A 10,761-nucleotide genomic window follows, 5' to 3' on the forward strand; every position below is an offset into this window, starting at 1 on the left:
GGACCTGGAGGGCATTACACCAAGCGAAATAAGTCGAAGACAAATACTATATGATCTCATTTGTATGTAAAGCCTAAAACAAGACAAAACCCAAACTCACAGACACAAGAGAACATATTGGTGGTTGCCAGAGGTGAGGGGTGGAGAGCATGGGTAAAAGGGGCGAAGGCCGTGGCTTAAAGAAAAAAAGAAATAATGTTTGAAAATCCCCCAAGTGTGTCAAAAGCTGTAAATTTACAGATTGGAGATGCTGAATGATGCCAAGTCACTTGGGCGGGGGAAAGATCTTCTCCACAGGCAGTGTCCGCGTCTAACAGAATGAAGCTCCTTCCTTGCCCCACATGTAGAAGGTAACACCAGGGGGTCACAGACATTAAGAGCTTCGAGGAAAACACAGGAGCGAGAAAACAAAACTTTTGTGCTTCAAAAGACATCCAAGAAAGTGAAAAACCCACAGAGAGAAAGTATTTGCAAATCATATACCTGATAAAGGGCTCGTATCCACACTATATGAAGAATTCTTACAACTCAATAATAAAAAGACAATCTAATTTAAAAATGGGCAGAAGAGGGGCGCCTGGGTGGCTCAGTCGGTTAAGCGCCTACCTTCGGCTCAGGTCATGGTCTCAGGGTCCTGGGACCGAGCCCCATGTCGGGCTCCCTGCTCGGCGGGGGAGCCTGCTTCTCCCTCTGCCCTTCCCCCTGCTTGTGCTCTCTCACTTGTGTGCTAGCTCTCTCAAAATAAATAAAAAATATGTGTATTTTTTGATTAAGGGCGCCTGGGTGGCTCAGTCGGTTAAGCGCCTGCCTTCGGCTCAGGTCATGATCTCAGGGTCCTGGGATCGAGCCCCGCATCGGGCTCCCTGCTCGGCGGGGGAGCCTGCTCCTCCCTCTGCCTCTCTTGCTGTCTCTCTCTCTCTCTCTCAAATAAAAATCTTTTAAAAAAAATTAAAAAAACTAAAAACGGGCAGAAGATCTTTGTAGACATTTCTCCAAAGAAGACATACACAAGGCCAAAAGACACGTGTGCAGATGCTCAACGTCATCAGTCACTAGGGAAATGCAAGCCAACACCAGTTCTCATCTACTTCGGTGGCTACGAGAGAAAGGAGCCAAGAACGGGCGTCATGAAGAAGAGGGAGAACTGGAACCCTCATACATTGCTGGCAGGCCCAACGGTGCAGCCACCTTGGAAAACAGTGTGCTGGGCCCTCACAGGGGTACACGGAGCCACCACGTGACCCACAATCCCACTCCCAGGTACATGCCACACGGACACCTGTGCCCAGAGCAGTGCCACATCACAGTAACAGCCAGGAGGCTTAAATAACTCCAATGTCCCTCACCTGATAAATGGGGGAACGGAACTTGCCAGAGCCATACACTAGATATTGCATGGGCATTAAAGGGAGGAAGTCCCGATTATGATACGATAACAGCTGCTTAGGGCTGGGAAGGACAGGGCAGGCGCGGGACGGCTAAGGGACGCAGAACTCCCTGAGATGATAACATGTTCTACAACTGGGGCGGAAGCTGTGGTGTCTGTGAAGACACTAGAAGCAGCTCCACTGTATGCCGTGAGTGGGCAAAGTGTGTGGTGTGTGAATTAGATCTCAGGAAAGCTGTTACAACAAACAGAGAAGAGCTGTGCAAACCCCAAACAGGCTGATCCCAAAGACATCCATGCCAAGGCACATCTCACCGAGCTTCTGGAAACGGAAGACAAAGGGAAAGAGCCTTCCTGTAAAGAAAACTTAGGCCCAGAGGTCCCCTACTGGCAGATTCCACCGAGCGCTTACAGAGGAAGTTAACACCAGTCCTACACAGACTTGTCCAGAAAACAGAGCGGGAGGGAGCAGTCCCCCACCTACCTGCTGAGGCTGGCACGACCCCGACCCCGACACCAACCCCAGGCAGACGCAACAAGAACACATGAGCGCAGACACAAGACTCCACACTCAGGATGGAATCCGCCACCAGCAAACCACAGGGTCATCTTAACAGATGCGGAGAAGCATCGGACAAAAACCATCCATCTGTGATAAATACCGTCCACGAATCAGGAACAGAAGAGAGCTCCCTTAGCCTGCAAAGGACACGGCAGAAAACCTTCAGTAAGCACTGCAGTGAAAGGCCAAGACCGAAAGCTTTTCTCCTAAATCGGGAACGAGGACGGGCTGTCCACGCTGCCCACTCACGCACCGTGCTGGCCACAGAGCAGGCTGAGAGACAGGAATACAAGACACTTATCTACAAGCGTTGGAAAGGAAGAAACAAGATCGTCTCTCGTTGAGACACGACTGTTTATACAAGATTCCACAGCATCACAAACAAATTACTGAAAGTGAGTTTAATAAGGTTGTGGGGTACAAAACGCAAAACTGAGTTCTATTTCTACATCCTGGTAACCATCAGAAACTGAAATTTTTACAAAGTATCATTTATAATGGCCCCCAAACAATCAAATATTTAGGAGTAAGCCTCACAAAATGTGCAGGATCTATAGGCTGAGAGTTACAAAATACCTACAAGGGAAACTGTATCGTATTGTCAGATCAGAAGGCTCAGTGTTGTGAAGGCTGCAATTCTTCCCAAATGGACATACTGATTCCACAGACTTCTAATCAAAACACTAGCAGAGTTTTCTTTGTGGAAATCAACAAGCTGACTGTAAAATGTATATGAAAAAGCTAGGGACAGAATCGCCACAACAACTTTAAGAAGTAGCAACGTTGGAGGACTCGCGCCAGTTTCCAGACTGATGGCAGAGCCATGGTCATCGAGGGGGTGCGGTGTCGGCCGAACGGACAGACACACATCAGTGGAGAAGAACAGACCCGCAGACGCGTGGTCAATTCATTTCCAGCAAAAACAGTCCTTTCAACAGATTATCCTGAAACAAAGGATATCGATATCCCTTTCCAAACTCCAAATGCAACACAGACTTACACACAAAACGTGAAACTGTGAAACTTCCAGCAGCTGGAGGGGAATCTTTGTGACCTCGGTCAGGCAAACTTTCCTTAGACCTGGCATCAAAAACATGATCCGCAAAAGCAATAAAATCATAAATTGGACTTCACCAGCATAAAAAATTCCTGGTCTGTGAAAGATAATGGTTGGAGAACGAAGATAAGCCACAGAATGGGAGGAAACCTTTGCAAACACATCTTTGCTATAAGGGATTTGCATCCAGAAGGTATAAAGAACTCTCGAGTTTTAGCAATAAAAGCAGCAGCCTCCCCAGAGCCCCCTTCCGTGGAGGACGCCCCCGTCTTTAGCCTTTAGGAGAAGGAAGAGCGAGTCATGGGCTATCCTGCAGGCCGGCAGGTCTGACAACACCCAGGCCAGTAAGGCCGGCGACCTCATTCACTGCAGACGGCGCGGGCGTTCTGGGTACAGTCCCCAGTTACCGTGCATTCGGTAATCTCACGGAGTGAGAAGCTGACGTGCATGCCGAAATCTGTCTGTGAACCTCTACAGTGACTTCAGTCCTCACCACCAAGCTGGGAACGATGCAAATTCCCACCCACCGTGGCGACGGACTACACCACTGAGAACCACGCAGAGGCCGAGGAACCGACCCCCATGAACTCGGGTGCACGTGGAGCGGTCTCGCTGGGGGGGTGCGGCCCGCACTGCAGGTCTCCGTTCACCGGCCACGGTGGCGGCGGGCCGGGAGAGGACAGCGTGTGCCCGCAGCACCTGTCCTGGCCCGGAGGAGCGCGCACCGGCACGGCTGGACTCTACCATATGGAGAGGACAGCAATAAAAAGCTCATCTAATTCCCGTGTCTGCACTGAGTGCTGCCGGACGCCTCCCGAGACTGGGCTGAGAATCTGGTCAGGCCTCTTCCCGGGACTAGAGCCTGTCCTTTCTGTTCCCTAGGACAAAATGTTGCAGGTGTCCGGCAGCCTATCAGGATCCCGAAGAGGTTACCTTTTACTGGTCTCCCCCAGTCTGGAAACAACTGGAAAATTCTACCTAGATTCTAGTGAGCTACCCTGTCTTGGGCTTCCAGTCACTCTGACCTCGGCTGCCCTTCCTCCAGAGTAAAGACTGTTCTCCTGTTAGCATGGCAGCCCCAACCCACAAGCAAGGAGTCTACTCTGTTCTTGGTCGTCTGTTCAGACTACTGCAGTGACGGGTTTTTTGTGGGTTTCTAGACCTTTCGGTGTCTTTGGCATTTTTTCAAAATTCTTCCTGATACCGTTCTTTGAAACAAAGCACATCGAATACTGACTCTCAAGCAAGCTATCCACTCTCTGCTCCAGTCTCTCTTCTGGAGAACTGGAACGATTCCACCCAGGGCACAGTGGCCGCGGTAGGAGCTACTGTGCGTGCCTAGTTTGGCACCCAGCACACAGTAGGTCACACTGCATGTTATGTTCGCGCCCGACCTTTCACATTTCGAGCTCTCCGGCTTTACGGCAGAATGGCCGCCGCGTTGACTTCGATGTTTACGCTCTTCCTGCTCCCTCCCTGCGCCCCGCGGGGGCAGCTGCAACTGTCCCTGCTTCCTCTAGGCACCACCCACCCCCAAACAAATCACCTCTGCAAATGAAGCTATCCCGTCACTCCCTCGCTCCTGTCCTTCCAGTGGCCTCCTCCTGCACGTGGGGCCCGACAGAAGCTGGCCGATGGCCGTGCACTGACCAAACTCAGTGCGGATGGCCTCATCCCCTCCCTTGGACACAGGGACCCCTTCCCTGCCTGGATCCGATGTCCCCATCATTTGCCTACTGGACCATCAATCTGCACTTAGAGATCAAACCCTCGGGGAAACCCGTGCAAGCTCCGAGGCGGCGGGGAGCACGCTCTCTCTCTGCTGCGGCCTGGTGCAGTACCTGCCCACAGAGGCCCCAGAGTATCTGTCACAGGACAGTTTACACGGGCTGGCGACAGGCAGCGGGATATGTCAGAACTGGGCTGAAATATCCCCTTACAAGAATGTTCTTCACAGCATTAGTTAGAACAGTGAGAAATGAGAATCCCGTAAGTCTCACAACATGGCAACGTGTTTTATGAAGCAACCTATGACAGATATTTCCATTAAAATTAGTATCTTAAGGGGTGCCTGGGTGGCTCAGTGAGGCGTCTGCCTTCGGCTCAGGTCATGATCCCGGGGTCCTGGGATCGAGTCCTGTGTCAGGCTCCCTGCTCCGCGGGGAGCCTGCTTCTCCCTCTGCTCCCCCGCCCCCCGCTCGTACACACGCGTGCGCTCTCTTTTTCTCAGATAAAGGAAAAAAAAAATCTTTAAAATTAATATTTTAAGAGTATATAAGGACATGAGATAATAATGAGTAAGAAATGGGTAGAACACTGTGTATAAAACCTCAATTTCTTCAATAAGAACAGCCATCTATATGCTTGTGGAGCTGGAAGAAAATATTCCGAGGTAATGTCACTGTCTTAAATAACATCACCAAAATCTCTCCTTTTTTAAAAAATGTTTCCCGCGTTGTCCACATCTTTTATAAAAGACGTATCTTTAAAATCAGAGAACCGCCCTCAATAACTGAGACGTGTCACTCTACGTCAGACGGCTGTAAGCACAGAGCCCTGAGGAGGAGGCCTGTGGCCTCCATGGTCCCGGGGCCCCGGTTACCTGGTTGTTGACGACCACGTGGACGGTGCCATGAGTCGTGTAGGAGGGCAGGTCGCTCAGGTGGAAGGTCTCATACACGATGCCCTGGCCGGCAAAGGCGGCGTCTCCGTGCAGAAGGATGGACATGACCTGCAGACGCGCAAAGGAGACCCCAAATGCAAAACAGCCGCAGGCCACACCAGAGACTGAGTCACAATCTGCTTTTCCAAAAATAGTGCATTCTGAGATCACTTCAAACTTAGAAACAAAAACAAAGTGGCAGGAGGGGCGCCTGGTGGCTCATTCGGTGAAGCGTCTGCCTTCGCCTCAGGTCATGGTCCCGGGGTCCTGGGATCGAGCCCCACATCGGGCTCCCTGCTCCGTGGGAGGCCTGCTTCTCCCTCTCCCTCTGTCTGCCTCTCTGCCTACTTGTGCTCTCTCTCTGGCAAATAAATAAAATCTTAACAAAACAAAACAAACACCAAAGTGGCAGGAGAACACATGACCCCCAGACCCCGCCCGGGCCCTGCCTTGCGCCCCTGGCACACCTGCCACTCAGCCACCGTCTGCTACAGAGCCCACGGACGCCATGCTGGGCACAGCCCGTGGGACCCTCCCGGCAGGAGGGCAACGCTGGCCGGGCTCTGCCCGGGGCGGGGGGGGCAGCCCCGTGCCTCTGCTGTCTCCATGGCCCAGACAGTCCTTCGTGACCACCCCCATGAATGGCGCGCTCCACACCGGGAGACGCCCCAGCTGGCCTGCCCCACGCCAGCGGGTGTCCCGGTGTTCCTGGACAGCGTCTCCCTCCCCCTCACTGTTCCCCCTCGGTCATGAGAACCTCTGGGTCCCGCTCCTCACCAGCCCCTGCCCGGCGGCAGCAGCAGCCTCTCCTGGGTGCTGCCAGGTGTCCCTCCTACAGGAATCTGCAAGAGCCTCCCCTTCTTGCCTTTTATTTGCATTCATGTGTGCTCACGGTTCCTATTCTATTCAGTTGGCCGTAACTGACTTCTATCACACTGGGCGGCTCCCATCGTCCCACAATCGGGGTGGGGGCCCCGTGTCGTCTGGACGGTGGCCCCCGCACAGCCTGGAAGGAGACACTTCTCCAGGAGCCTGCTTGCAGGGACGGCCAGGTAGACCAGCCTGTGCACACAGGTGTTGCTCAGCATCTGCGTCCACAGGAGGACGCGATGCTGCCGCGTGCAACCCGACTCTGTTCAGTGCCGTCCTCCCTCTGCATCCACGGACACCTCCCGCACCGCGAGACACTGCTCCCGCTGCCCCTGCTCCCGGAAGCCCTCGTGTGCCCCCTGCCAGGAGGGGAGGGTTTACCGTGTCCTTTCCGGGGACAAAATGGAACCCTTGTGTCCTGCCTCTGGCCGCAGGGATGCTCACTGGGACAGGTTTATGCAGGGGCCTCCTCAGAAGGGCAGGTAGGAAGGCCACGGGGAGTCCTGCCAGGGCCTTCTCCGCACACGCTCGGCCTCCCACTGTCGGGTGCTTTGGGGAGCCTCCCATCTGGACCTCCTGGGGAAGCCACACTGGGGCCCTCGCCCAGCTGCACGGCCGTCCCTGAGACTCCCTCAGCGCGGAGCTCGGTGCTGACACCATGGGGCCCGCCGCTCCTTGCGTCTGATGGCACCCTAGTGAGCGGGCCGCCCTCCTGCACTGGGGGTTGCTTCCCCACAAACACCCCAGGGCCCTACTGGGTCAGGCCCTGTCTTCTCCCAGGTCACAGAACAACCCTGGTCCCGTGTACAGAGAGCAGGTAAGTTTTCTGAAATGTGGAAGGTCACATAACAGACGCTAGCTCTCTGAGGTTTCGGTTTAACAGAAATCAGCTAATCGCTGGGGGTTCTGGACAAGCAGCAAGGAGAACAGGTGTGAAGGACTGTGGGGTCTGGATCCATGGCTGGGGCGGGCGAGGGTCCGAGTGGCTCCTACACGGAGGTGGGTGCTCGAGGGGTGGGCTTTGCACACCAGGAAAGAACCCTCCCGAAAATGAGTGCCTGGTGAGCACGTGGGGCTAACCAGCCTGTCCTGGCCTCCTGTCTCACGGTGGGACTGACGGCTGCCATCACCTGGAGCATGCTCGACATCCTTCGGCTTTCACCTAGTGACTCGTTGCTTTCCAGGACGTGTCCAGCACTCCGAGTGAGCACTGGTCAAGGGGCTTTTTGTCTCACTTACAAATGAGGACATCGCACAGACTTTACTGCGACCTCGTTCCCCAACCTGGCTCCACAGGCCGTGTCCTAGCCGAGGACGACGGGAGCGCTAGAGGCCCTGGTGACCACCACCACCCCCTGCAGCCACCGTGTCGTTGCTGCTCCCAGGGCCATGACCGTCACATCCTGACAGGCTCCCCGCTCCCCGTGGGCCAGGCCCTTTCTCTGCGAGGGCGGGGGTACCTGTCAGTGCAGGAAACACGTCCGGCCCCGACCCATCACTGCAGACCCACTGCCGCTAACGGCAGTTTCCTGGGTCACTCTCCGAGCGCAGAACTAGCAGACCCACGGTACTTCGAATTACGGAACTTCAAGGAGGCTGACACTTGGCTCCACCTCTAGAGAGTCTGCCTCCTCTAAGGACACCCCTAGGCCAGTGCACCCCACTCTGCCCCCAGCACCCCAATCTACCTGCACCTCAGCCCTAGGGGTCTTTCACCTCCAGAGAAGGTTCTTATTTGCAAGCCTGGCTTCACCACAGGTGTGATGACGGGAGCAGCCCACCCCCTGCCCGGCTCTGGAACTCGCGACCTGGGAGGGAGCACCTCTGGAGGCGCGACTGGGTCACTATCTAGGATTCCGCCCAAGTCTGTTCAGAATACTTTGTTCAGTTCCACAGCCCCGAGGTGGAAGACGTGACTGGGGCTCGGAGCCCGTCCCGGACACTGTGGCCTCAGGGCTGCCCCGGCCGGCCCCCGCGACCTTACCTTCTTCCCCTCCGTGTCCCCACAGTAGAACTGCTCCGCCTTTGTCTTGCCCATCACCACGGGGTCGGCGGCCTCAAGGTGGGAAGGGTTCGCCACCAGCGACAGGGTGATGTTCCTGTCGGTCACGCGGTTGATCCGCCGGTGGTACATCCCCAGGTGGTACTTCACGTCCCCAGAACCCTGACACACAAACATGGGGCTTTATCCTCGGAGGGAGGGAGATGCTCAGGCTTCATGACCCCTCTGCTCTGTGCCATTTCTGCTCCCAGAACCCCCATTCCTGCAGGCGTGGGAAGGTTTCCCCCCAGATGGCTCCCATCCACGGCCCCGGGAGAAGGGCCTTGCCCCCAGCGGGAGGACTGTGACCCGCTGGCCACCACCTGTGTGACAGTGTGGAGGCCCCCGGCCTGCTGAGGGCACGGCTGTCCTGAGCGGCAAGTGGAGCTGAGGGTCTCGGGTGGGTGTCTCGAGAAGAAACCAGGTGCCTCACCTCATCAGCGGCTTCCAGCTTGGAATCGAACTGACAGAAAATCTGTTCCAGCTCCTTCCTGATGACGTTGGCAAGCACGTTGAGCCGCCCCCTGGGACACAGAGGGGGGTGAGCCCGAGGCCACGGCCGTGCGAGGAGGGCGGGTGGAAAACAGGCCCGTGGGGAGTGCTCTGCCCTCAGCCTCGGCTCCCCTAACCCCCTTGGCTGGGGCCCCACAGGGTGGTGGTGGGGCCTGCGGGGACGGTCACCAGGGCGGCGGGCGCGTACCTGTGGGGCATCCCCATGATCACGTAGTCCACCCCGTTCTCACTGGACTTGTCGATGATGGTCTTGAGCGCAGGGATCAGCACCTCGCACCCTTCCAGACCGAAGCGCTTCTCCGACGACCACTTTCGCTGCAGGAAATCCTCAAACCTGGCCAGGGACCACCAGGTCACACTCCCGCGGGGATGGCCCAGCACGGTGCCCAGCCCTGCCCCCGTCCCCGCACAGCCCGCACCTGGTGGACCGCACGAGCCTGGCCAGCAGGGTCCGCTTCTCCTCGCTGGTGAACTGCATGACCCCGGGTGTCTCGAACTTCTGCCGGATCCACTGGCACTGCTCCAGGTCGTTGATGAACATGAACTCCACCCCGATGTGCCGGCAGTAGGCCATCTGTTCAGACACACACACCCCCATCAAGCGCTGCTCACCCCGGGGGATCGACCGCCTATCCAGCCAGAGAGCTGGCGGGAACAGGGGCCTCCCTTTCAAAGGCAGCGGAGCCAGCTGGGAGCCGGGGCGGAGATGGGGTTGGTGCCAGGCCTGGGCCTGCAGCCTCCTCACTCCCAGAAGGCCCACGAGACGCTTCCGCAGGTCACACGGAGCCCGGCGAGCAGGGAGGGGACAGCAAGAACTGTGAGGCCAAGGCGCTTTCCTTTGTGGCAGGAAGATGGAGGCACCAGCCAGGGGATGGACGATTCTGGGAAGCCAGCTTCCCTGACCTCAAGGTTAGACCGTGGCCAGCGCCACGAGAAAGGGACTGTGCTGCCGGTGGGTGACAGAGCTCAGTGGCCACTTAAGATTCGCAGGTGTTTGGATTTTAAATTCTTTTAATAAGTGAGCCCTCTTGGGAAGGCTGGGTCCTACAGAAGTGTACTGCACACATTACAAAACAGGGGGCCCTGAACAGAGCAGGTGTGTCCCATCCATGACGCTCCCGTGACAGCTCGGAAAGAGGCCGTGCGTCCTGTGGGAAGCACAGGCTCAGTGGAAAGGAAGCTGGAGTGGGAGATGACAGGAAGGCCACAGGAGGGCCCGGCCTCAGGGTGGGGGCCTTTGCAGGGGCCCGTGCCTTCCTGAGGCAGGTGACCAGGGCCCCTCTTCTGCCTCCACCCACCAGTCGTCCAGGGTGACAGCAAACCCCAAATCAGCACCAGAGTTAAAGAAGGAAGCACCCTGGTGTGGAATAGGGAGGTTTTATAGACCCCAAAACCGTCTCCAGCAGCCACACCGTCCAAGCACTCAGATCGCCAGGCTCTGCTCAGAGGGTCCGTCCATGCTCCATTGGTTTTCACAACAGACATGGAGCCGGCTGGCAAGGTGCAGGGCGGGGGTGTGCCCTTCAGAGCGGGGGTGGGCATCTCTGCATGTAGCTCCATGATCACGAAACAGAGGAAGGTCTGCCTGAGCTCACACTAACCGCCAGGCACCACACGCGCCGTCATCCCGGCCAGGAGAGGAGGATCTCACCAAAGGACCAAGAGGACG

General features: G+C 56.3%; 1 protein-coding gene across 4 annotated transcripts in view; it reads right to left on the minus strand.

Annotated features, from left to right (window-relative positions):
• OGDH (oxoglutarate dehydrogenase) overlaps window positions 1-10,761 on the minus strand; it is a 55,330-nt gene that overhangs the window by 14,370 nt on the left and 30,199 nt on the right. For all 4 annotated transcript variants that reach the window (XM_081800852.1, XM_081800850.1, XM_081800851.1 and 1 more), the window contains 5 exons: window positions 9,512-9,666; window positions 9,280-9,426; window positions 9,013-9,103; window positions 8,523-8,702; window positions 5,609-5,737 (listed from right to left, as the gene is read on the minus strand). In XM_081800852.1, the coding sequence (XP_081656978.1) occupies window positions 5,609-5,737; window positions 8,523-8,702; window positions 9,013-9,103; window positions 9,280-9,426; window positions 9,512-9,666 (702 nt within the window). The remainder of the gene's footprint in view (window positions 1-5,608; window positions 5,738-8,522; window positions 8,703-9,012; window positions 9,104-9,279; window positions 9,427-9,511; window positions 9,667-10,761) is intronic.

Source organism: Leptonychotes weddellii, chromosome 12 (assembly GCF_054177405.1).
Source record: "Leptonychotes weddellii isolate Sample4059 chromosome 12, ASM5417740v2, whole genome shotgun sequence".
Taxonomy (NCBI): domain Eukaryota; kingdom Metazoa; phylum Chordata; class Mammalia; order Carnivora; family Phocidae; genus Leptonychotes; species Leptonychotes weddellii.